At 40.3% G+C, this 26,926-nt stretch overlaps 2 protein-coding genes across 3 annotated transcripts; one reads left to right on the top strand and one right to left on the bottom strand.

Moving 5' to 3' along the window:
• Nucleotides 1-210: 210 nt before the first annotated feature.
• ASB3 (ankyrin repeat and SOCS box containing 3) lies at nt 211-13,228 on the bottom strand. Of its 2 annotated transcripts, XM_059828558.1 has the most exons (10): nt 13,024-13,228; nt 12,472-12,630; nt 10,905-11,017; nt 10,196-10,331; nt 9,233-9,410; nt 7,644-7,841; nt 6,709-6,714; nt 5,143-5,394; nt 2,772-2,905; nt 211-842 (listed from the first exon to the last, which is right to left on the bottom strand). In XM_059828558.1, the coding sequence occupies exons 1-10, from the start codon at nt 13,217-13,219 to the stop codon at nt 574-576; spliced, it is 1,641 nt and encodes a 546-aa protein (XP_059684541.1). In that variant the 5' UTR covers nt 13,220-13,228; the 3' UTR covers nt 211-573. The 2 variants fall into 2 exon arrangements, with proteins under 2 accessions (XP_059684541.1, XP_009811675.2); XM_009813373.2 differs by lacking the exon at nt 6,709-6,714.
• A 471-nt stretch (nt 13,229-13,699) lies between these two features.
• On the top strand, nt 13,700-25,706 carry CHAC2 (ChaC glutathione specific gamma-glutamylcyclotransferase 2). Its single transcript, XM_059828526.1, has 3 exons — nt 13,700-13,839; nt 20,487-20,522; nt 24,231-25,706. The coding sequence occupies exons 1-3, from the start codon at nt 13,705-13,707 to the stop codon at nt 24,612-24,614; spliced, it is 555 nt and encodes a 184-aa protein (XP_059684509.1). The 5' UTR covers nt 13,700-13,704; the 3' UTR covers nt 24,615-25,706.
• Nucleotides 25,707-26,926: the final 1,220 nt, after the last annotated feature.

Below are 26,926 nucleotides of genomic sequence, written 5' to 3'. Positions count from 1 at the left end.
TGGGGACATTTCGTGCCTTGCCCATGGACTATGCAAGGGGAGGGACAGGGTGCAGGCTCCGAGCCAACCTCCCACTCCAATGTTCCACCAAATATAGACGACCAAGGAAAGCAAAAAAAAAAAAAAAAAAGAGAAAATCACTGTTCCTTCAGCAAACAATTTCCTTTCTTATATTATTTTTGAATCTCTGGTTCAGCTAGATCACTCCCAACACATAAATTCATAACAATAATACAATACTGTGTTCCTTGACATTCAGATAATTTAATTTGGTATATGCAGTACTTAGAATAAAGCATCTACTACCAGTGTCTGACCACTATATAAGCTATGTTCATTGAACAAGCTAATTTTACTCAATAAGAGTTAAAAATTTCCTTTCAAAAACCAGAATATGTTCACAGACTTTTTAAACAAGTAAATCATAGAGCTTCTAATAAACTTCTAGATATAGTGTAAAACTACAGCATGAAAAGACTTATTACTACAGTTATTTACAGTAGTTCTTCTCCAGTGTCTGCTAATTGCCATTACAAAATCTGCAGCTGCAGAGTTCAGTCTCTGGCAGAGCCATCACCTAACACGGGCGTTACCGGCGTCCCTCCTCTCTGCATCTTCAGCGCTGGAGTGACTGGTAGAGGGAGCTCCCTCCTCTCTCTGCCCCAGATAATCCTCCGCTTCTGGGATAGCATTGATTCGCAGTACATCTAAGTAGAGAAGGTAGTCCTGGAGGCAAGCTGGCAATGGCAATTCCCGGATAAACTGGTCTGATCGCAGGCGTTCACTTGTTAAAATGGACCGGATCTCAAGACGACAAAGGTGAGACAGGGAAGGAATGAAGGCTGGAAAATTAAAAAACAAATCAAACACTGAACAGGACGCCATGGGATCACATCGCGTGCCTACGGTTAACTGGTTTAGCTGGATCGCATCTGAACCCCCCAGTCCCTGGCAGATAATGAGGCAGAGTTCTCTACAGTGAAGGGCTGTTGCCTGCTAGAATCAGCATTTTTGGGATTTCCTACAGGAGCTAGAAAAGTTACCTTAAATTTCTAGAAACAAAGTGTCAAAGAATCATTTTAACCTTCATCAGAAAGTTTCATCTAACCAGCCCAGAACAGCTACTTGCTGGGGAAGAGAGAGGCTCATGCCACCTTACAGGAAATGAAAAAATTAAGCCTAGAAGTAAATCCAGCAACAAAGTTAACACACGGTAAGATGCTTTTAGGAGAAGTATTCAATGATAGCATGACTCAGTTAGCATATGATGCCAAATGTTCTAACGTGTTGCTAACTAACTTGACTTAGGACAACCACTGTGCCAAAAGATACACAAACATGTCTGTAAATGTGCATTCGCTCAAACACAAACTTTCACATTATAGATCGACTTATCCCGATACCGAACTCTAGTGGCTCCAAACTCTCCTAGAGTGGCTTCTCCATTTATTTGATTCACAAGGAATTTGTAATATTAACTGCGATCATCTCTGTATTTCAGTACAGAAGGGTAAGTACGGCAGGTGTGTAACTCCACGGGACCGTACATTTTGCAAGCCTTCAGCCGGAGGTGCGAACACCAGTTCTTGAACTTTTCCGCACGAATCCTTCATTTTTCACTTCCTACGCTCGCTCACATGGCCAGCTTATCTCTCTCTGTTCAAGTGCTTGGCATTTCTCAAGCGGGGAAGCCTGCCTCTCGGCGCAGCAGCTGGCCTGCTTGCCCTGACTGCTCTTCGCTGAAAGAATGAAAAAGTGAAACCTTTCAAACTCCCCGCCCTGCTTTTTCCTCTCTGCTTTCTCTCTTCGGCTTTAGTTACTGGATGCTATTACAACACAAATACATTTACTAATAGCAAAGGAAACAAAGAAAGAACCTCATCTAAATTTCCCCAAATAAAACCTTTTTTTCTTTTTTTTTTTTTTATTACTCCAAAAAGATACCCTAATTAGCTTCAAATATTTCAAAAGAAGTATTATTTAGCATTATCACTTAGACATTTTAAAAATTATCACAGACCCTTTTAAAGAAGAATTTGCTTTGAAATGAGTCACTAAAAAAGACATCTGAGCGCAATTTTTCAGTCACGTAATGCATAGGTCACCGTGCATGACCTGTATGTTGAAGCTGCTTTTCTGAAGGGTGAATGCAGTGAGCACTAATGTTTTCCTGGACAATCAATTATTGAATCTTTTTGGCTAACCACATTTTGATTACAGGAGTGACAATGAACAGTTAGGTTTGGAGGTATTTAACATGATGATGTATATGGCTTGTATTTTAATTACTGTCAAATTCTTACAGAACAGGATAGACACTTGATTGGAAATACAAATCAAATAAAAAAAATAAAATCAGCGGGATATTGTCCAGAAAACATAACCAAGTAATATTGATCAACTTCCCTTAAACCTTCCAAGAAGCTGAACAAATCATTTCAGGAAGGCACGGTACTAATTTACAGTCACTGCCCGTATCTTATAGCACACACATTACTTTGAAGTGGACGAAATAGCCTAAACTGAGAATACCTACATGCTAACTATGAACTGAACAACGTAGTGAGTAAAATTCATTCAAATAAGTTTTGCTCGTTTGTTTGTTTAGGGTAACGGCTATTTCTGCCTCCCAGTTTCTGGACAAGCAACGTCTATCAACTCTTGCACCTTCTTCGCCATTGTGCCATAGCATGCTGAGCCGCTTCCTACTCGCAGCCTGGAAGCTGACATACACAGAGACTTTATTTTTCCCCCCTAACTGCGTTGCTTACCAAAATGGCTCTTGGGAGTCCAAGCAAACTTCTCTTTGTAGTCTGAAAGGTCTTGCTCTACAGCTGGAGGAAGTCTCTTCCAGTTTGTGAACTCCAGGATGAAATTAAGGGCATTCTCGCTCACAGAGAAAATCCTGCATAACAAAAACTCCCGTAAAATATCATTGTACACAATAGCATAAATATAATAACGGAAACAGTGCGTAGAAAGCTTTACTATTTTCTAACAAATCCTTAACAACCTACATCCTAAGCCCAGAAACAGAAAACCATGAAAGAGAAATCCAAAGTAATTTTGACAGCACAAGCCTTTACTAATGTAATTTTATCTTCCTCCATTTCTTTTTAAAAGTAAGTCAGACTGTAAGAGAAAAATACCTGCTCTGAAATTTAAATGCCTCAGTAATAGCCAGCATTCTCCTCCGCACTAATTTCTTATTCCATTTCCACCTAAATTTTAATAAGGGGTCAAGCCACCAGAGCATTGTAAGCATTACCGTCACTTTTGGGGAAAAAATGCACGTATATTCAGCTACTTCTTTATCAAAACAAAACAAAAACACACCCCTCAAAATTTGCAAGTGTTTCAAACTCTCCTTCTACCAGAGATTGCATTTATATGTATTCAGAAATCAGAATGATTCACATTTCAATTCTTTAGCATGTGCGAAGAACTTTTAACAATAGCTTAACTGAATACAGTGTATAAGGAGGTTTAAGTAACAGCAGGTAAACCGTCTGGTTTAGTATTACACGTGATGAAGAGCCATGCAATTTCACAGAACAGCTTCTCGGCTACATGTGCACAATCCTGAATTTTCATCTGAATGGAAATCTAAATGCTCTAAACACACAAAAATACCGGACTCAAAATTTGTAACACACTTGCTTTTTACAAGAGATTCAAGTCAAAATTATTTTATGTCCTTTCTAGTTTTTATTATCTCATTTTTCATATTTCACTGAACTTTCATACATTCACCAAAAATCATACAGGAGAGAGATCTGATTGCCTAGCTTTCTTTAAGAGAATGATGATTTTACTTTTCCCACTGCTAATTAAAATTGTCAGTGCTCTACACTGACCAGTTTATGATTGATTATACAGTTGTTTTGCACAAGGAGCCAGAGACAGTTAATGAACCATACGCATAAATGTCATTCGCCGTCTACTATCGTCCTGTTATATTCCAGGACAGAATAGTTAATACTGAAGTTAAGCTTACAGAAATATTAGTTTTGTAGATTACGATGTGATAAGCGTTACTTTAAAAAGTGGATATTTAAAAAAAGGAAATAATTGGTATTAAAGTATTTGTGGATTATGCAACAAAATATCCAAAAGCATCATATACGATACACACGGACAGCGAGATTTGTTCACTCACTGAATTGCAATCTTGTAGTGTGTTACTTTCTCAATCATTTAGTCTTCTACAAATACTTATGATCTACAGAAGCACAGATATACCATGCTTTCTATATGCTCCTCTAATTACTGTTCAGAAAGCCATGGATGCTAATGATTAATAGAATCTCACTAAGTCATGAATGAATGTATTTAAAACCACCAATGATATCTTAACCACGGTATCTTAGCAGTATCTGAAATATAAATCAGTATTTAAGTAAACCTTAAAACCCTACTCCTTTCATACAGTTAAGTAATGCATGTAATAAGTTTATACATCTCACATTATGTTGCTAACAGCTGAAACATACGGTAGTAAAGCCTAAGCATCACCTTCATGGACAAGAAAAAAACCCAGAAGAATACACAAATACTTCATAATTTTAAATATAAGTTTAATTCTGTATGCCTAATTAAATATAAAACATCACCAAGCAGTTATTTGTATGTGGAAGTTAAAAAAAAAAAAAAAAAAAAAAAAAAAGACTGGAATTTTTGCCACATTGTTTTGCTGAACACAATCTCTAACTGCATCCGTTTCCTCTCCTCCTAGCCTTGGCCCAGCTTCACTTTATATTTGTTTCCCATCCCTCCTGACCACTTTCCTCAGTATTTGAAATTCTTCTTACCATTGCCGTATTATACACACACACGCAATCTGCAACTAACTTTGGGGGCTAATAGAGATATTCGATAAAAATATTGTGAAATTATACCTTTCTCCAGGGTAGTGATAAAGCAAACTCCCTTCTGGCTTTCTTCCTTAAAGAAATTTGTTTTACTAAATCCAGCTATCACCCGTCAATCTTATTTCAGACTTTGCGTAACCCTCACCGTTCTTCATCATGGCGACTGATTATCAAGTACTATCCTCTGAAAGCACGTGTTAAATAACATTGGCAACACCTTTGCAGATTAGCATACAATATTTAAGTAAACAAGATAACATTATCTGCTTACCAGAATCTGCGCATTAAATTCACTGGATTAAAACCAGCCAAGAGCAGATAAGGCAGCCATTCCTTGTACTCCTCGTGCGCTTTAATTGTGTATCTTATGAATTCCGATAATTGGTCCCCAGAAGGCAGTGAACAGCCCAGCTTCAAGAAGCGTTGAAACAAAGTAAACTTCTCATGGAACAGGCAATATCCCAAATTAATCCCAAGTAAGGTGATCCCGTATTTCAGGAAAATATCAATGAAATAAAAAAACCTACGAACAGCACACAAGGAACAGGACATCCTGTTAGTTTTTCCCCAGAAAGCATCTACCATTTCACTTCTTACCTCCGAGAAAGCAAACTTCTTCTACCAAAAATCCTGCCAAACCAAAGAAGAACCCAGCATGCCAGTCTGACTGCAGTTCTTTCTGGAAAAACTGCACCAGTTTGAAACGTAGAACTAGTTCAGGAGGCCCCAGTCCCTGCATTTAACACATTTGCTCTTTTTGTCCTGAAAAACCTGTGGTTCCAACCAGCTTCCAGCCCGTCAAAGCAAGCCTTTTGATCACAAACAGAAACTGCCCAAAGTCATCAATTACTGGTATCTGCAACCCAGAGGTATCACCACACTGCTGATCCGCCTCGTGCTTGCCAGGAGCAGAAAGCACCATGCCCACTTGATTAGGTTTCGCCTTAAAAATAGGCCATACGCAATAGACAGACAAGTACCTGAAGATATCAAATGACTGCACCCCAGAAGTTGGGGACCAGCCTAATGTTCAAGCTTGTTATGGGTTTCATTTACACCCAGCTGCATTTGCAAGAAGCTCTGCAACGCACTGAGCTGTTGTAAACATTTTAAAATGTTTTTACTAAAATCATTTGATCATGATCAATTATAATATGGTAGTATGATAACGCATGAGATTATGACTGATAATTAGTGTGTTGCTTTTTAGTTAGTAATTAGATTGCACATTACTTCACAGAAGTGGTTTTGAAGTGGTGAGATGTTACCTGCCTCATTTACAGCACATTTTAGTAGTTACGCGGTCTGCATCCCTTCCTGAATTATTTATTATATACTAAGAATAGGACAGAAGGGGAAAAACTATGGCCAAAAGGTTTTGAAGACACTTTCTAGGAGTCTGTGCACTGCTTCCCTGCACACCCTGTATGTCGTGTATGGAGATACAGAAAAGCACATTCTGCCTCGTACCCCACTGCATGATTTCACGTGCGCCGTTTTGGATCTGGGTGAGTTCCTGCCTCAAGCAATTCAAAATTCCCTGCAGATGATCAGAGACCCAAGAAGCTGTAACAGGCACAGTCACTGGGATATACTTTGACTATTACAAAAAAAAAATTCTGTCCCTATTTTCCCTCTTTGAAATAAGCCCTTTTAGGTCAAGTGGAATAAACTCAATCAAAATATTACTGTAGTATTTTCACTTCAGGACCATTATGAAACTGACAAGTTATTTATTACAACTACAGCGTTGTAGATTGATGGCATATATTTGGTAAAGTTTTCAAAAATTTTCCTAAGCCAACTGTAAGAATGTGCGATCCTATTAATTAATAGCATGCAACTAGTACACACTTTACCAACACATACATTCAAACATATTCAACAAAGAATATCCCAAAGTTAATTCTTTCAACAGCTTTATCCAGGGGAAAAGAAGTGCATCTCATCGAGACCGTACTTATTGATTAGAACAGGCTTTCTCATAAAAAATAATTTCTCAAATAGCCTCTACACATCTGTGTATGAGCCTCAACTGTTTATAGGATTCAGGGCACCAAGACACATCCTCTAAATGTCAGTATTTTGGCTAAAAAGTTTTGCAGGTGATGAACTTCTGGAATCTAAGAACTGTTAAAATATTGTGTATTTTGATTTTTCTTCCTTACATAAGGAAATCAGAGCAGGTCGCATGTGGAAGACAAGAAGCAAGAATGAGAAACTGAAATCATGATTCCCCAATGTAAGCCAGCCCCAAGAGCTATGATTCTGCGTCTACTGGATAAACTGCTTTTTACTGGGGGTGACCGAAATTCACTACTAGCAAAACCTCATAAATTTAAATTAATTTAGATTAATTCTGCTTGTCTTATGCACGAGACTGGCATGCAGAAAAGAAAAACAGTATTTTCCAATAAGTCATCCTTACTGAAAAGGATCTGGCTACTTAAGAGTCCTTTTGATCCAATTACAGCATCGAGTCACATTCCCAGAAGACAGAGACGTGTTGATAAGGCCTTCTGAAAGCACGAAAACCGCAATTATGTTCTACAAAACTCTTCTTCAAAGAGCTGAGCTTTCCCTTGGAGATTTCAGTGAGGTTCTTCAGCTCCTGCACGCCATCCAAACCCCACGCACCATTTGGATACTTACAGTTTAACTCCAGAAGCTCAAGAACTGAGGAAGGATGGCAGGAAAACGGCACATTTAAAAAAAGTTAAATAAAGGCCAACATAATTGTCAAGAGTGTCAAAATATGAGAGGTATACTTACTCTTTTTGGAAGACCATACACATGGGTGACCTGCAGTCGAAGTTAAGGCACTCTTGAGCATCTGGACTGTAGCCTTCTTTAAGTAACATCTCCAAACATTCTTTATTACCACCATATACTGCTGAATACACAGGGCTCACTTTGCCTTTGCCTTTGTCACAAATCCTATCAGTGATTGGTATTAGCAACTCTAATATCCTGCAAATATTTAAAAACACTATTTATTTTGTGATCTTATGCAATAATTAATTTTAAATGTACGGCCATTTTTCATATGGTCATTACAACTTAAGAGGAAAATCCTACCTGTTTTTTCATTACTGAGTTTGCGTAAAAGAACAACCTTTATCATTTCATACATAGACCCAGAACAAACATTGTGCTTTGGCATGGATTTAGGCGAGCAATAAATATTTTAATCCAAACTAGAGACAGATATTCCTATTATCCAACAATCCTTTTTACAGCAATAGAGTACCTCTGCACAGTAAATCCAGACTTCCATGAAGTCTGGAAGCAAACTGAAAATGTGAGTTGCAAATAAAATTAATATTTACGTCTGTTCAACAACACTCACTGAGAAACTGAAACAGAAAAACCATTCCGTTTCATAGCTCACACCTCTACATCCATTCCAGCTAACAAGGATTAGTGACAAACACCAATTCCTTTGCTACTGGAACTTACTGGTGCCGCTCAGAGGTCACCAGTTACATATTGTTGCAAAAGGCAGCTTTTGATTTAAAGATATTTCTAGTACTGACAACTTTGCTAACCCATTTTCTGTTTCTGAGAAAATGAACAAAACCCAGCTTCCTCAGTATTACTACAGTCTGCCTTCCTCATCAGTTTGAGGAGAGGCATCAATGTGATGCACAAACTTTAATGACAACTCAGCTCATGACCTCCTTTTGCTAGGGGTTAAGATCAAGCACCTACTAATAATTTTGCAGTTAGTATCATCATTAATCTATGTGATTTTAAGCACTGCATACATGTTCAAATCATGGGGTTCCTGAGAGATGCTTCACTGCAATGACCTGCTACTCTGGGACTTCCTTCCACTCTTGGTTTTCTGCTGTGAAAGCTACTTGCATCACTGGGATTGGGGAAAGCTACAAATGCGTTTCTAGAAGGATTAAAGGAACTGTTTTGTGGCTTTGATTTTCTGGCTGGTTCAGCTAACCCATTATTTGCCTACGATTACTTCTGCTACTTAACGGTCAGGACTATCATTCTACTGAAGAGCTGTTCAAGTCACGTATAAAGCATATGCTATTGTTATTTCTATTTTAAAATGTAAAAGTAATATGGCTATTGAGTGAACTGGTATCTGATTCAGCCCTGTGGAAAACCCTCTAAAGTCATTAGGATATGGATCAGACCCCAGTCAGATGCCGAATTCAAAACGGTTGTTCACTTTACTGGGGCTACTAATGGACATTTCAAATATGAAAAGAATTAGAAATTCTAAACTACAAATCAGCCTGAGAACGCATTTTTCTTCCTTATAGAGCTGAACTTCCTCTTTGCCGATTAGGTTTTTATTACCAGAATCTTCTGCCTGAATGTCTTTTTTAATCACCTACTTTTTATGGCCCATTTCAGCCGCTGCGTGAATAGGTAACTGCCAGTTATCCTCGTTGCAGTAGAGATTTGGATCTGCCCCTTTTGATAACAGCAGTTCCACGCATTCGGCGTGGCCCTCCTGCGCAGCAATCAGCAAGGGAGTGGCTCTGTCCTTGGCTTGACAGTTTACGTCCGCACCTAACAAAAAAAGCCAATACTTCACATCACCACTACAGGACACAAAATGAGCAATAAATTAATATTAATCAGCAATTGGTTTTCACAGAGTGACTTCACAACACAACAGGTGTTCCACAGCAATAAGGAAACATTAGCTGTCTTGTTGCTAACTTTTTAAACAGTCAGTGTTTAACATTAACTCTGTCAAAGATCAGCACAACACGAGATAAACATGCTGGAGAAAGGCAATGAGCTAGGCAATCTTTTGTTTGCAATTATTTTTTTTTAAGATTCTCCCGCTGTTTGGTAGATCAGTTAATACAATTTCTCTGGTTGGGTCATGGCACCCTCAGGCTTAATAGTTATGGCAATTAATTTTGGTTGTAAGGACACATGTGCTTAGACATACAAAAGTTTATGCAAATGAAACTGTTGCTGTCACTTTATGACCAGAGAGAGATATCTTCTCTTAGCCTGAACGATGTTATTACAATAAGAGCAATGTCATCAAAATCAGACCACTCATGTAGTACTATTGAAGGCTTCTAGAAGACCCTGATGATTCTTAACCTTCTCAGTTTTGATTCATTATTTCCTACTATCACTTGCTGAAAACTACATTAAATTACTGAAACAAGATTTAAGCAATTAAGACGGTTTTGTGCACCCATCTGCAACTAAAATTACATTAAAAAATACTAGAATTTGAAGTTATGAAGTGCAAGAGTTGAACTAAAGTTGTATCTGGTGACAGGCTGATGCAAGCTTAAAAACAACGAAGCTAAATGAATGATCAGTATTACCATGGGACACAAGCAGTCTTAAACTCTCCAGCTTTCCATACTGAGCAGCAACAAACAAAGGTGTAATTCCAAAGTCATCCTTACATTCCTTGCTTGCCCCTTCCTCCAGGAGTATTTTCATTATCTCAGTGCGTCCCTGAAATAAATATTTTTATTCTTAACCAACAAAAAAGTGGGGAATTGACATGATCTATTTTCCCCCACATTCGAAACAGAAATAAGAAAACACGCAATATAGTCAATATTCTAAAGATGTACCAAAAAATTAATGGCAGAAAAAATTAGATAAGTTTAACTTAGTTTTTCATATTTGCTCATTTACACAATACATACAAACGGAAATTAAATTCGTTTATTAGAACCATTTCTGTTCTGGAAATAGGTCATACATCTCACTAATGATGAGATTCTAAACAGAACTCTTTCTCAAAAAACCTTGCAAGATGTTCACTTCCCAAATACAACACATGAGCTTGTGCGTACACGCAATACTTATAATACCTAAATAATTATTGCTTTCCAACATCAACATCTCATGTAGTTTCAGATACGCTCTTCAGTGCATTGCAAACCCTTCAGCATTTAGACAACTTTGTGACTGCTAGGGTAGGTTAGGAAAAATTACCTGATAAAAAGGCAAAGAAATAGATAGATTATCACTCAGAATACACCGTTTACATGGAAAGTATAGGATACACTTACAGGTTACCTGAAAAGAAGCTTGGTGCAAAGAATTCCATCCAGACCAAGAATGAGGTCCTTTAACATTTGCTCCGTGCTGGAGCAGAATCTTTACAATGTCTGCATGTCCATTTTCAACAGCTTCAAATAGAACAGTAAAAACAAGAAGAAAAAAAATTCTTAGTAACTGGATTTAAAGAACTCATTGAAAAACTGAAACGGTCTCACCGCTAACTTCCTGACACAATGATCATAATTCTTTTAAACTTGCCTTATATACGCTTACTTGCCTTTTACATTTACACCCCTAAAACAGAGCTGAAGAATGGAAATTTATCCACAAAAATTTTAGTTAGACTTGTTAAAATTCCACCTACGCTGTGCTAACACAGATAACAAAAGTAAGTTTCTCTCCTCCCTCATTCCCGTGGGACACGGAGACAAAACTGCAGCAGACACCTCACTGCACGAGAGTCGCAACGTCCTCCTGAACTTGTGAAGCCCAGTGGCTATCTTACAACAAATTCCCCCAAAACTTCAGCTTTTTTTAAAAAAAAAATATGCATCCATTGACAAAGCCTCCTTTAGCATCTTGATTCATCCTCAAGTTTTTGCCAACAACAATTCTACCAAGGCACATTTCCTGTGGAACCGTAAAAGCTTGATACGGTGATAAATGACCTGCGAATAGTTGCTACTGACTGACTAACTTCTACAGCATTGGCGCACGAGCTCGCCAAAGGAGCGCCTCTGGCTTGTAGTACTCAACGTCCGACACAGAGCTGTGCCATAACCCCATTACATAGTCTGGGCTAACCTGACCGCAAACTTTTGCCTTTTTAAAAATCTCTTGGATACACAACCCCAGGACCGTTCCTTGGCCCTGTCTAATCCACGTAAGCACTTATACATAGTGTTAATGACCATTATCCAGTGTGCTTTTAATGAGGATTTCCCCACAAGTACTACCTGTTACCGTTTTAAGCAAATAAGGTATTTAGTCATTTAAAAATAAAACGCGAATAGACTTGTAAGCAAAGGTAACGTGGCAGCCATGATGTTTGCCTGGATACGGAGGTGGCTAAAACAATAATAAGCATATTTAATCAGACAATTTAGACTCTGAGGATTCCTATAGCAAAAGTTTGAACCATTTAATTATGTCAAACCTAAATCATAGAAAAAACCCTAAAATAACGGACCTTAATTGCTAAACTAGGAATTGCAAAAAGAATAAGAGATCTTTTCACATAAGAAGTAGCGAGGAATTAAAAAAAAAAAACCGCTTGAAACACCCTCATAGAGATGTAATCCTGTACCTCCCAGACATTTTCTGTGCTAGAAAGAAACAAAAGGCGATGCAAAAAGCCAATTTGTTTTTACAATTTTGTTTTAAAGCACAGTCTGAAGCAGGTTTATCCATAAATAAAAAGTAACCTCTAGATCCCTCCATCTCCGAGTCTAAAGCCTAGTATTTAGGCTACAAAAATACGAAACATGGTAGGCAGTGAATGAACTCTGGTGAGTTTAAACTTAGCGAATAAGCTTTTCCCCACCCGATGGTTGTTCTGAGATTTCAATAAAGCTCGTGTCACCTAAGAACAGTGCGGTGGTTGCTTCAGTGGTAACTTCATTGGGGTCAGCCCCAGCCTCCAGAAGAACACGAACACTTTCTAAAGACCCATGGCGTGCCGAAAGGTGCAGCGCACACATCCCTTCAAACGTCTTTGAATTTATGTAGTCATCAGATGGAGCTACGAATGAGAATAATGGAGGGGAAAAAAGTGTATTTAGCAATGAATTATAAAACACAGTTATTTTCTTAAAATAACTGAGTTATTTGAGATGCATGGCCTACAGCGTATCCATGAACGTGCTGTTATCAATGCTTTCGAACAGCAGTGTCGGCTATTGCCGGCCCTATGCAGATACCCGCCTTGGACAGAGAAGGTCAAGCACAATCAACTGTCGTTCTCAGGCTACAGCGTGCCAGTTTCTCTTTACCACAGCTAGTCAGTACGTATGAAACCACAGAGGAATTTACAAAACAAGGAAGAGTATGATAGGAGCAATTATTTAATTTATATTTCATATCGCAGGAGAATTTAGCAGAAAAATCGCACTGTTTCACATGGAATTTTCCTTACCCGCACGAACTAGCAGCCTCAGACATTCACTCGAATTGTGAGCTGCAGCTTCGTGGATCGGCACCCACCCCCTGTTATCCGGAACATCGATGCTGTATCCCTGCTTTATTAGTTTCCTCAGCATTTTCGCGTTTCCTTCCCGGGCTGCAAGCCCCACGGCAGAGCATCGATCGGAATAGGCCTCTGTGAAATCCATCCTCGGGTACGGCAGGCTCTGTGGGAGGAAGGGGAGAGGAAAAAAAAGGAGACAGATGCCTGTTAGTACAGAATCTGTACGGGGGGCTGTTTGTTTTGCAGAGGTTTTTGGGTCGGGTTTTTCGGGGGGAGGCTGTGGGGGGGGTTTGGGGGGCTAGCCGCGCCCCAGCTGCTACCCAGCAGCTCCCCGGGAGGCGCAGTTACCGAGGCGGGCCAGCGGCTTCCCCCGGGCCGCCCGGCGCACCCGTGAGGGCAACCCTCTGCGCGCCGCCCGGCCGCGCACCGACACCGCGCAGCACCGCGGCTCCGGCAGCAGCCCCCCCCCCCCCCCCCCCCCCCCGCAAAGCCCGGCGGCACGGCAGGGGCCGGCCCCGCCGCCGAGAGGGAGGCCCGCTGCCCCCCCCCCGCCGGCCGCGGGGCCGCCCCGCCGGCAGTGCGCAGGCCCGCGGCGGGCGGTCGGCCCGGCAGTCGGGCGGTCGGTCAGCCATGTGGGTGTTCGGCTACGGCTCCCTTATCTGGAAGGTGGATTTCCCCTACGAGGAGAAGATGGTGGGGCGCATCCTGGGCTACAGCCGCCGCTTCTGGCAGGGCAGCACCGACCACCGCGGCGTGCCGGGCAAGGTGAGGCGGGGCGGGCAGGCGGCGGCGCGACGCGGGCGGCCGCGGGCCTGGCGGAGGGGGAGGCGGGCGGGCGCGGCCCCTCACGGCGGCGGCGGGGCGGGCGGGCCTCGGCCTCCGGGCACGGGGCCCTCACCCCCGCTGCCCTCGCGGCTCCGCGGCGGGGAGCGGGCCAGGCCCCCGCCCCGCGGCCGGAGCGAACGGGGCGCCGAGGGCGGTCCGCAGAGCGGGGGCTCCGCGGAGGGTGCCGGCGGTGGCCCTGCACGGACGCTGCCCGACCGGGCCGGGCCCTGGCTGTCAGCCGGCCTCCCCGCGTCCCCCGACCGCCGGGGACCTGCACCGCGCTCCCGCGCCTGTCTTAGAAGTACATGGTGGCAGCAGCCGTGCTGGCAGGGGCCGCTTAGTCCAGTCGTCTTTGCGAAGTACTCAGGTTAGGGATTGGCGCTTTGACTTCTAATTCACTTCGTTGTGGCGAAAAGTAGTGCCTGAAGTTCAGGAATTCATTTTCTTCTCTGCTATCAGTGAAGAAGAACCCAGACCAACCATAATGAACGTCAAAGAGGCGAAGAACGGTCACAAAAATAACCATCAGTCCATTTTAATACCTCAAAAGTAACTGCGTTGCTTACTATAGACACTAATCTAAATAACTAAGGGAAAATAGCTCAGTGTGGGTGTCAGGCTTTGAAAAGAAAGGCTAATTAGTAAGTAAAGGCCAGAGCGTTGACCTGAGTAACCACCTCACTGTTTTTCAGCTTTTTTACTTTCAAATGAAAACTCCCAGAGGCAGAAATATTTACTGTTTGGAAAATGAAAAAAACCCCAAAAAACCAACCCACACCAAGAAAAAGAAACTAAAATTCCAGAAGCGAGCATTCCCCATTTCACGCAAACATATGTATTTTTAAGCCACAGGAGTGAGAATAATAGAGTCTTACTCTGCTTTGAAAGTCTATACCACCCTCCCCATAGAAGGGCTATCACCCTTATATAATTCTAAATAGCGCAACAAATGTTAAAGAAACAATAGGTTACAGAAGCACCCAGCAAGTTAGATGAATGACTTTGATGTGGCAGGGCTGTTATTTACGGCTGCAGATGCTGCTCACGATTTAGTCATCAGAAATGCAAACGGATCATAAACATATAGACACTGATACTCACAACTCTCTAACAACTTACCTACCTTGAATGCTGGCTTTGTCTCAACGAACGTGTGTTTTCCTAAAGCAGTCGTCTAACCTGCACCCTGGTAATTCCACTCTAAGACTGGAATACAGCTTTAAAAGAGCTCCTCCAGAAAAGGCATAAGGATTCTTTTTAAAAAGAAAACACAGCATGCTACATGGAACATGGAAGAAATTTTCATCTAGTTCTAAATAGCACTAGTTAGAAGCTCAAACACCATAAAAGAACTTGCACAGTACTTAAAGATAATACAACCCCCCCTTGCATTCAGTTTCCTGCAGTGCAAATCACCATGCTTCACGTACTAGCACGAGTTGGGTATCTAGTATTTAAAAAAAGTTTACTGCAAAGAAACAAATTATGTGCAAGCGGACTCAGCAGGCATGTTTTTCAGGTTGGAGCAGTGCTGTGCAAATGCAGCTGTCCCGGTTCTGAACTCGAGCCCCAAAATGCTTTGCCACATTGCTTTTAAGATCGAGTCGAAAACCTCGCTTAGTCGCCCGGCTTACATGCTGTCATACACACAATTCCTGTCTCCAAACCTGCCCTGCTCTCAGCCGCTGCCTCGCCTGGCTGGAGAGATGCAGCCTGCTTTGCAGCTGGCTCAGTTAGGTCTGCTGACTGGAGAGCTTTCTCAGTGGGAACGCTAATTTCTCATCTACCACTCATCCCTTTTCAAAGATTAGGTTTGTAGGAGCATTGGGAAATTTCTGTTCTTCTCTTGAATTTGGATTAAATGAAAAGCATGTGCAAAAGTCGTTAGGGTGGGGTGTACAAGACTGTGATCCCATCAGCCTCCCCTACTTAGGGAACCAGGCTTAAAAGATTATAAAAACCTAATCAGTCAACAGAGAAAGTCTTACTCTTGGGGCTTCAGAAAGGAATAAAACCCGCCCCAGCCAGTTTTTCTTCCTTTTGCAAGTGTCCTGGGTGACCTCATTGTGTTATCTTCTGCTGGGCTAGCTGAAATTCAGGGGAATACTCAGAGGGACTCTTTGTGCAGATACTGGAAATCTTGCAAAATGGCTACGCCGGGTTACTACCCACTAGCATATACTTGGTTCCAAGAAGCGTAGACATTTGTATTTCTGCCCCAGTCAAGACCGTACCCAGAACCATCATCTGCAGGCATGCAGAGCCTTAAAACAACAAAAAAACCCCACACGTAAGCCCATGCTTTGTTCTATTTCTATTTAGATGCTTGTTTGGACAGACTGTAATTTATGTAAACTGGTTAATGCATTTTATTTTATGTTTTATATAAACCACTTTGCATTAACAAAATACTCTTTTTCTCAGCATCAACAAGTTAATACCTTTTTGTATTCCTGCAGTCCGTGAGCTGTTACTCCTACTTGTAAGGCAAAAAGGCTCCCTCAGTGTACGCTGAGAAAACACACAGCTGGGACCTCCCATTTCACCAGGCCATACACTCTCTGCTATAAAATCTTTACAATCCTTCACATCAGAGAGGAATTACATCTCTTGCGGCGAGCTACAAGTGAAACTGATCCTTCAGTACTAACGCATTTTAAAGAACAACACTAAAATAGTAGCCAACAAGTTAAAAAAACCTCTCCTGAAAACACTCGTTGCTCCAACATTCCACGGTCAGCACAACAAAAACATGCAGAGCACTTTTACGTACAATGGGTGCAAGCTTTTAGTACAAAACTCGGTTGACCTTGTAATCATACTTTGAACTGCTCAACTCATACTGTAATAAGACGGTTAACTAGTTATAAAGTGATGTTTAATCATGGGGCCATATTTGATAGTTTACAGGATGTTAAATTGGGAAAAGTTTTGTTAGAACAGATTAATAATGCAACAAAAAGGTATCAACATTTCTTGAAAAATATATGGTAACTTACACATTAGCTGTATTTAAAAATAAGATTTTCAGAGGATTATTCCAAATAGTACATTAAAGCAGTTTGAATTTTACCAGGCAGTTTTCCCTGAAAAAAGAGCTACTGGCTTAGAAAGACCTGAATAAGTAACAAAAATGTTTTCATAAATGGCGAATTCAAATTTCTTAGGACAAGGTTCAAAAAAATGGCATCAGAAATGCAAACCTGCACGATTCACAAACCTTCTCAAACATTAAAGTCTGGGGGTTTGGTTTTGCACAGAACAGCATGGAAGTGTAAACACATTCAAGGTTTGAAGCCATTATTACCGCAACATGGTTTGAACCAAACTAATAGCTTGCTGCTGCCAAAACAAGTGAAGTTCGGCTTTCTCTCCTTAAAATCCTCCTCCCTCCCAGCTTCAGACCGCTTCCTTTAGCCGCTGTCCTTGATCTGGCGCTGGCACTCACCTGACCGCGCAGCACACCCTCAGGCCTGGCATTTGGGGAATCTCAGCTCTGGCTCTCCCAGAGACTGTCGTTGCTCCTAGCCCTCCAATGTGCTTAGGAAAAAAAACAGGGAAACTCGATGACATGATTGATCTAGCTCCAGCTGTCTGCCTCCACTGTCCAAACAGTGTCCGAACAGAAAACTCTTGAGTTTCTGCATGCACAGAATGACTGGGTCAGCTTAAGGTTAAATAATTTTAAGATAATGAAGGGCTTTTAGTTTGTTAACTGGAGAAAAAAGGAGGTTGGACTAACGGATGTCCAGAGCTGCCTTCCCACGTCCCCTATTCCTGGATTGCTGCCAGCGAGGTGACTATAGGGGAGAGGACAGATAGATAGGCTCCTGTTACGCCATAATGAGCCACAGGAAAAGGAAGTAGAAAAAACTACACTTTATTTAAATAAACTTGTTCTTTTAAGGAAACCGTTGTAAATTATTACATTCCTACTTATTAGCAAACTTGCATCTCCCTTTCTGAAAAAATTTAAGAGGTAATCAAGCTAAAATTATTTCTAAGGCCATGTTTCCTTTTAGTCCATCTTACTTTCATATCTGGACACAAAAATTAATGGATTCCTCTGTCAGTAAATATTTAGTAAGCTATTAGCTGAGCAGTTTATGGTACCACTGAAAACAGTCTAACAGTGGAAGATCTTATTTCAGTTTACCCCACTATTTCATAGCACACATCAGCTAGACCTCAGGACTATCCCATGCCAAGAGAACGTCATAGACTCTAGCACAGACTCTGCACCACGCTAAAACTATTTTTCTTATCTCCCGCCACATGTGGCCTAAGACAGGAGTACGTTTGGGAACTCTAGTGTACAGTACAGTTGAGGGCTTGAAGTGAAATACAATGCTAAGAGCTGAAACAAGGTGTACTTAATTCTCTGCAATGGCTTCCCTTCTGATTCAGAGGGGTGATGGCTCTTAGCACTACAGATGCCTTAGAAAATGCCCGTGCGGCCGCAAACCACACTGCTGCTCCAGCGTGATCCAGTGGAAGCTTGCCTTTGTCAGCCTTCCTGACACAACTGACACAAATCCTCAAAGACATCTTGTTTAGGAGATCATTCAGGTACTTGGGCACAACAAAAATGGTTTTGGTTTATATTATATAGCCGGTCATTTACAGATGCATTATTTTCTTTACTTACCTACCAGAGGTAATACCTATGGTTCCGTAACAGTTTGTTTTGGGTAGTTCCATGCAAGACAAGGACTCTGCACACCAATACAATAAATATCCTGTCCTTCCCTAGACAAACAGATCATTCTTTAATCATACAACCAATCTGAAGAGTAAGTACTCTTCAGTACTTTACTTTCATTTAGTATTTAGGCTTCAGATACAGACATTCCTGGTAATAAAGAGAAAGTTGTTTCCCACCACAGAACGTCTCTTTAATCTGTAATTTACAACATTTTAGTGACCAGCATTGAGTACACAAGTCAGGGAAGTATTAATGGCTAAGGAAAAAACTTCCCAAAAGGAACACCTAAGTTACCTTGATTAATCATGGTAACAGACCTGTTTCCTCTAAGTACCCAAATAGTAATCATTTAGTATTCATTTAGTTTTGTTGCCTTATTTTATCAATCAGATCGGGAATAGATGGCTGATGCTGGGAGAGAACTAGCATAAAAATGAAAAAACGCAGCACCGCAGAGCCTATAAATAGCCATTAAGATCATAAAAGATCTGACACTAAATAAATAATATCTACACTTGACGGTATCTATGAAGCGCTCTGCAAAACCCAGATTTCCTGTTTGGCTTGTTACCAAAAGAATGCGTGGCTCGCCAATGACTCGATGTAGGAGAAAAGCCTACACTGTTACTGTGCGAGAGAGACAAACACGGGTACAGACTCAAACAGAAAAGCATGGACATGTCGATGAAACTGTTAGTGATAAGTCATAAAAAGACGGAAATGTAGTAGCCCGAGACTGAAAGTTAGCTAAGACTAAATGAAAGGCATGCATCCAAGTACATCAACGTCAGCTTATCTTTAACTTCTAAGAGAATGAATTTCTATCTCACGCTAAAATTGAATGAATGGTAGTACCTCTGCTTTCTCTTACCTCCAATCAAAGGCACTTGTACACTAATTTGACGATAAAATTAGCCATTTTAAACTACAGATGTAGTTCTCCATAGGGTTTTATGTTTTAAAATTTTATTTTCCAGGTTATACAACAAATTTAAACAATTTTCTTTCCAGTGTTTACAAACTGGCTTCTTACTCTTCCTGCAAGAAGTAACTCTTTGGAAACATAAGCTATTGCCAAGGTATCCTCCCTCTGCCCAGTAAGGGAGAATGAGCTGGGAGGGGGAAAAGAAGGGGAAAATAGTCTTTTGCACAGTAAACTTTTTTTCAACTTTGAATAATGTGGTGCTAACATGGTGCTTACTGAAAATTACTGGCAGATTTCTTTGCTGTTGGTTTTCAAAAACATGTAATTAACTAGGAGCTTTGAAACCTAGGAGTTGCCATGTGTCAGTGCATAATTAACATTTTCTAAAACCCAGTTAGTGCAAACCAAGCCAGAAGTGGTTGCGTAGTTCTACGCAAGCTAGATTGCTGTTACGTTATTTTCCATGCCTTCATATAAACTTTTTGAATACAAGTGAGAAGGTTCACCTCATTGTCACTCTGGAGATTAAAAAATCGTGTAGTAGTGTGGAGAAGCAACATGACTGAGGAAGGTGCACTCCTCAAGGATAGTTTTACATTAATGAATTATTGTCACCATTTTAAACAGGAATAGAATTGAGTCTGGACAGCACATACAAAGCAAGGACATTCAAAACCTCCCCATTAATGACTGCCCTTAATGTAACTTCTATGTTGCAGACACCTTCCACTCAGAATTTAACATTTGGTTTTATCACAGTTTATCTAATACAGATCAAAAGCTATTACCAGAAAATATTTATACTGGATCTCAAAGAAATAGACCTTACTGAGATTGTCCTGATTAGTTCTCTGACTCTTTCATTACTTTTCATTGGGGTTTTGGTTTGGTTTTTTTTTTCCACTTATGATTTCAGGTAAAAGCCTCTAACTGAATATTTTTTTTTTTTTATTTTAGCCTGGAAGAGTTGTGACTCTGGTTGAAGATCCTGAGGTATAGTACTCCTGTTCTGTCTCTGTAGTGTACAGAATGTCCTGTTGCATTCCCACCCTGTGTAGTAAGTCTCTACTAATTTTTGCTTCTTAACAAGCAAATAATTGAGTTATCTTTAGTGCAAGGAAAAGTTCTCTCAAAATTTCTTGGAGTTACACTAACGACTTTGATTGTTTCAAATAAATCCATCAATCTAAACTAAGAAACTGGAAGTAGTTTGGGTCTGTTACTACCAAAGGTATATTTTAAAGTATTTTCCAGAATAGTGACTTCAGTTATAAGATGCAGAATTCTACTTTCAGCATATGTATGGTGCTGAAGATACGCCAACAGTAGACCCCAGATGTTGTATCAGAACTGTAATCTTGCCCTCCCAAAATAAAAACTGAAACAAATCAAGATCACATTGCAGTGATAAAAAAGGAGATAGATAGCCTTGCTTTAATATTGCTACACAGATAAAATGCTTAAGGGATTAAATGCCACAACTGTGCTTTTGTTTTCTGCGTAATATTCTGAAATTAGCTCCTGTTTGGACAAAACAGTCACTGGGCCCAAGTGTACCATTCTTGCTCCTCTTTCGACCTTTTCCCTAGGTCTCACTTAGACAGTGCAAGGGAAGTGTTTGCCAGGAGAGTGCCTGGGCTGGGGAGGGAGGGGAGACGAAACAAGGCCTAGGCTTACAGTCACAGAATCACAGAATCAGTACGGTTGGAAAAGACCTGTAAGATCATCGAGTCCAACCTGAAAAAAAAAAAAAAAAAAAAACCACCACAAAAAAACACACCAAAAAAAAACCCACAAAAAAAAAAAAACCAAAACCCACAAAACCCACGCCACACAACAACAACAACAAGCCACAACCCACCCAACACCACACAGCACCATGTCCATCAAGCTACATCCCACAATGCCACATCCACACGCTCCTTGAATACCTCCAGGGAGGGTGACTCTACCACCTCCCTGGGCAGCCTATTCCAATGTTTCACCAGTCATGCAAGCTGTAGGAGAATCAAGATTTTTCTGCTTATAGAAGTACTTAGACTTACATTTTACCTATTTCTAATTCTGTTCGAGAGTAAAGAAGCTATCTTTACCATTACCCACAATATTTTTAGGGATCTTACCTGCCAGAGAGCTCTGGGCTGGACTGCTCACCAGCCAGGACAAAAGCATTGAGCTAGGCTGGGGAAGCCCAGGGGCGGCTCTTGCAGGACGCACCTTGGATGCAATTGCTTTCCCACTCCCCACTGATCCTCTGGGCCCCCCACATCCAGCAGTACGCTCTATTCTGGCACCATGCTGGGGATGGCTGTGATGGTCATGTCCATCTAGCTTCACAGCACGCCAGGAGAGGGAATCCCTGCAGGTACTAGTGCCTCTGGAGGGGCGGGAGGGAAGGATGGCATGGAAGCAGAAAGAGAGCAAGCCACACACGACACCAGGCCACAAGATGCAGAGGATGGGTCTTTTGGTAGTAGTTAGTTCTTATTTACAGTTGCTTATCTATACAATGATGATATTGCTGTCTTACCAATCTATTTCTCTGAAATAGCAGCCACAAAGAGAGGTAAGTTTAGCAGTAATTGAAAACTTCAACTGTTTTTTGCAGTTAGCAAAACCAGCAAAATGCAATGCGCTGTCTCCCATTGTGATTTTCTGTACCTTTCTAGTACGGGTTTTTTTTCGCGTTACTGTACTGCTGGGTACCATTATGTTACACAGACGCCTATATAGACAAAGAATGCTTATGTTTGTTGTCACTCAGTTTTGTATTGTTAAGCAAACTTACTCGTTACCATAGAAGCTTTTTTCCCCTTAGCAAACCAGTTTTGTTTGGTTGGGTGTTTTTCCCTTTTCTCCAGAATCTGGTGCGGCTGGATAATCACACTTTACACATAAACATCAAATGATATGACAAGTCATTTGCTTTAATTTCAGTTACTCATTCTGCAGTTTAGAAAGGTAGCCTTGTTTTGAAGATATCCTAGCAGACTACAGCAATTATTCCCCTGCACGCAGACACCAGATACTGTGGTGACAACAGCAGCGGTACTTCTACTGGCAATGGCAGCTCTCAGCTCTGTGCTAGCCTGTGTGTCCTCTTCCACTAGTGAAACACATATTGCAGCTTGGAGACATCTAGTTGAGAGAGTTATTTTAACTTGCTCCATCTGAATTTCTTTGCCAGTTAAGAGGAAGCCACACAGAAAAAGAACATCATACTCCTTGTCAGATTTCTGGATTATAGTTTTCCATCATCTGAAATAGAAATCCTCTATACTGAAAACTAAACGAATTAACTAGCAGGAACACTTAAAGTGTCTGCTTTAAATCCCTATCTCCAGCACACCCACATATATTTTCCTGTCAACACCAGAGTAGGTCTGAATGGCAGATTTAACTCAGGAGAGTAACGTGCGCAAAGAGGCTGTTTTTAAAACTGACATGTTTCCTGCAGACAGCTGGAGTGAACCCGCATCCCAAATGCAGAAAGGGAAAGCAAGGAACCCATTTTTATACTCATTAGTGTTGTTCCTGGCCACAGCACATCAAGTGCTGTAACCACCTACAAAGGATGCAATAGAAAATGACTCCTGATTTTTTTAATAAAATGCCTTTGATCAGCATATAGTCTGACTGCAAAATTCAACACTCATGAATTAACACCACCACCCCAGCATCGTCTGATATCATGACTAAATACTAAGATCCAGTTTTAGGGAGGAAAACAAAACAAAACTTAGTTGCTTTATCATCATTACTGTAGCACTGATACATATACCAACTGAACTGCAGGAAGAATCCACATTGGATGTTGCCAGCAGACAAAACAGACTACCATTTATTTTGAAACAGCGCTCGTAAGAAAGGCTTTGTAGCCTTTAGTGGATAACAGACCATCATCGTTTTTCTATGCTCCTTCAAGACAAAACACAAAACCTGTGCAAATCTATCCCTACACAGATCTCACCGACTTGTTTAGATAAAACTTGGTAAGGGAGTATAACTAATTCACACCACAGTTAAATACTTTTTCAGAGATGTTATCTGTGAAGAGGATGAAGAAACATTCAGGTTCTCAAAGATGGTAATGACATTTATCCCAGCAGTGTTTGCTGAGGTGCTGGATATGCCATGTTTATTTGTGCAAATTGAAGGTTCATCTCTCAGCTTTTTCTTCTCGGGTTCAGTTTCAGTGCGGTAACATTACCACGCTCATCCCTCCAAGTACCCACAACAGATGTGACACCCAGGTCCTTAGAAATGAAGCTGCAACTAAACAGAAGGACCTGATCAAAATTATTTTGAATTTGGCACTATTTTAATTTTCAGATACAAATTTTGTGAGGTCAGGAAGGTATTTTGTATCCTTTTTGCCAGCTCTTTAGTAGCCCATGTCAAGGCTATTAACTACTTCAAACTTAATTGCAACAAGAAATTGTTTTGTAAGAAAGGCTTCAGCCTTAGCAAGAAAGTGGACGATCAATCTGCATAACTACCATTTTGACTGAAGATTTCCTAAAGAAAACAACCCTTTTAATTGGGGACTCCTACAAACAGTGCGAGAAATAGCTATAAAAAGACTGAAAGTTGAGGAATTTTTTTTTAAGATAGTTTTGCCTAAATACAATAGAAATACATTAATTTGTGAGTGTCTTTATGAACACTGCTTGGATTTTCTTTTCTTATGTCCTTCAACAGGGGTGTGTATGGGGTGTTGCTTACAGATTGCCAGCTGGACAAGAATGTGAAGTAAAGGCATACCTGGACTTCAGAGAGAAAGGAGGCTACAGGACTACAACTGTCATTTTCTATCCAAAAGACTCATCAGTAAAACCGTTTGATGTATTGTTATACATTGGAACTTGTGACAACCCTAACTACCTTGGTCCAGCACCTCTAGAAGAAATTGCTGAACAGATTTTTAATGCAGTTGGTCCTAGTGGAAGAAACACAGAATACCTGTTTGAACTTGCTAATTCTATCAGAAATCTCGTACCAGAAGATGTAGATGAGCATCTCTTCTCCTTAGAGAAACTAGTAAAGGAACTCTTGGAAAAGCATCAAAACCTAAATTGTCTATAAAATAACTTCTTGCTTTTAACGATCTTGCTTCATCTTCAGAGGAATGGTTTCGTTGCACAATGGGTATATGACTTGGAGGCATGTTTCTCTGTACTATGCTATCTTATTTATTTTAATATCGCATTCAAAATAGTAGTTGGTCATTAAAACATACTGTTAGAAAAATCATTCTTCCAGGAGTCTATAGAAAAGGGAGCAGGGGAAGTGTTTTAGGTTTGAATTTGGTATATTGGGGTTTTATCCAAAGACTACTACTTTATGAAAATCTCAAGAGAACCACTTAAGCTTCTCTTTGTTTGAAGATGTATTTTTTTTATTATTTCAGGTTTAAAATAAATCTTTAGGCTATTTTTATGATCTAAATCTGCATTCAGATACAACTCCCATTGATTTAAGTGATAGTTCTTTCTGATTCAAGACCACAGGCATGGAGCTCAGTGCAGCTAAAGAGATAAATATTAAGTAGTTGTTGTAAATTCCATAGTAAATGCATAGTAGAACATTTATATCATCAATGTTCAACTTCACTGAAAGTTACTCCACTGAGTTAGACATCTTACCCTTTATATATTAGTTTGTCCTTAAACACAGAGGATAAACTCTGTCATTGTCAAGGAATTAAATCTTTCCCTTGGCTCATTATGTCAAGCCCCTGAAAACCAAAGCACAGGGTACTTTGACACAAACAAGCCATAACATATCAGTGCCTCATTTTATTTTTTAAGATTAATATAAAGATTAAAGCCAAAATGTTAAAATTAACTAAGAGTATGACTTGCAGTCACAATGCAGCAAGAATGTTCAGAAACTCTCATCTTTGTTATTTGCCTTTAGATGCTGTTGTAACCCCATCTCTTAAAAAATTCACCAATCTCTGAGGATAGATTTTAAGCCAGTAACTTTCAACCACTATTTCAGGGATTCACAGACAAAGGGTAATTAAGAAAGGAACCCTCTTTGTCTGTACAACACTTACGTGTGTTGTACAGACAGCCAAACAAAGAGGGTTGGAAAGCCACCAGTTTAAGGCTAGTAGGCTTACTTTATGCAAAACATAAGCAAATGGAGTTTCCGTCCCAACAAGGACTTGTCTTGCTTCTCAAAAATTTGTTATTTTTGTTAACTTTTAACAAAGTATATTTTTGTATGTTAATATAGGAAAGGTCCCATTTCAAACACCATGTAATGTCACATTTTCTCATACAGAGAATGAGTAAGTGTTTAGTAGTAGCTTGGAAGCCTATATTTTGCATCAGTAATTGCAAAACCCGTATGTTTCTACTATACAGGTTGTCCCTTTCTCTTCTTTACATTTTCCTGTTTTATATTTGTAATTGCTTGAAAATATCAGGGTTATCAAAATAACAAGCTGCTATTATTTTCCTTGGCCACCTACAAAAGCCAACAAGAACATAAATTCATGTTAATAGGAAACATTTGAGAAAGGCAGCTACATGAGTAGAAAATGGAGTATTACAATTCAAACCTAAATTTGAGATAATTAAACCACTTAAAATATTTAACCAAGCAACCTGTATTTTTTTTTTACACACCAGATTATAATTTTAGTGTGCCTCTGGCATCTCTCAAGCATTGATTCATTGAGGAAAAAAAAAAGTGTATTAGTTTTTAGAAGCTACTGTTTACTATTAGTAGCTGAATGCCACTAATACCCCATACGATGGGGTATCACTTGATGGACTACTCTGAACTGCAGAAGCAAATCCTCTGATCATATTAGCAAAATAATCATATGTATTGAGGCCCCCATTTTTGCATTAGTACACGGGTTACTTGCAAACTGATGGGCTATCCTTCAAAGGTCTTGATTCTCCACTGCACTGTGCTGGTTTAAGGTTGACATAACTGAGCGGAAAAGCACCCCCAACTAATTCATGTGTACAGCGGGAGAGGAGTGTGATCAGAACTTCCAGGTGTCTGTACGTAATGACAGCTGTTAAGAAGCCCAAAGCTGGAGCTGAGTGACTTCACACACCAAAGATGGACAGTGATAACCATCACCCAAATCAACGTTAATGAACATGGCTCCATTACGCATGCATTTATTCACCTTGACTTAAAAGAGTAACTCTTAAGTGTTACTGGATACTTAACTGTTACAAAAAGTGTTATATATGATTTATTTCAAGAGTATTTAAGTGTTGTAAAGAATAATACCCTCAAGAAAACCCAACCAACAACAGCACTTCCTTTCTTGTGCTTACCTCAGATTTAAGCACGCTGTAGTAAAGTTAAAACGTGTACAATGGCATGTCCACTCTATGCATTTTTTACAATTCTTTCCTCAAGGA

This window comes from Gavia stellata, chromosome 23 (assembly GCF_030936135.1).
Source record: "Gavia stellata isolate bGavSte3 chromosome 23, bGavSte3.hap2, whole genome shotgun sequence".
Classification (NCBI taxonomy): domain Eukaryota; kingdom Metazoa; phylum Chordata; class Aves; order Gaviiformes; family Gaviidae; genus Gavia; species Gavia stellata.
This window is presented reverse-complemented; position numbering and strand designations above follow the sequence as displayed.

Excerpts from the sequence above, each read along its gene's own strand:
- ASB3 (XM_059828558.1), bottom strand. The coding sequence starts at position 13,219 with ATGGATTTCACAGAGGCCTATTCCGATCGATGCTCTGCCGTGGGGCTT. Across the intron at positions 11,018-12,471 it reads AACCACCGCACTGTTCTTAG|CTGTTGAAAATGGACATGCA; the intron begins GTGACACGAGCT and ends TTCTATTTGAAG. Across the intron at positions 2,906-5,142 it reads AATTTAATGCGCAGATTCTG|GATTTTCTCTGTGAGCGAGA; the intron begins GTAAGCAGATAA and ends TTTGTTATGCAG.
- CHAC2 (XM_059828526.1), top strand. The coding sequence starts at position 13,705 with ATGTGGGTGTTCGGCTACGGCTCCCTTATCTGGAAGGTGGATTTCCCC. Across the intron at positions 13,840-20,486 it reads ACCGCGGCGTGCCGGGCAAG|CCTGGAAGAGTTGTGACTCT; the intron begins GTGAGGCGGGGC and ends TTTTTATTTTAG. Across the intron at positions 20,523-24,230 it reads CTCTGGTTGAAGATCCTGAG|GGGTGTGTATGGGGTGTTGC; the intron begins GTATAGTACTCC and ends GTCCTTCAACAG.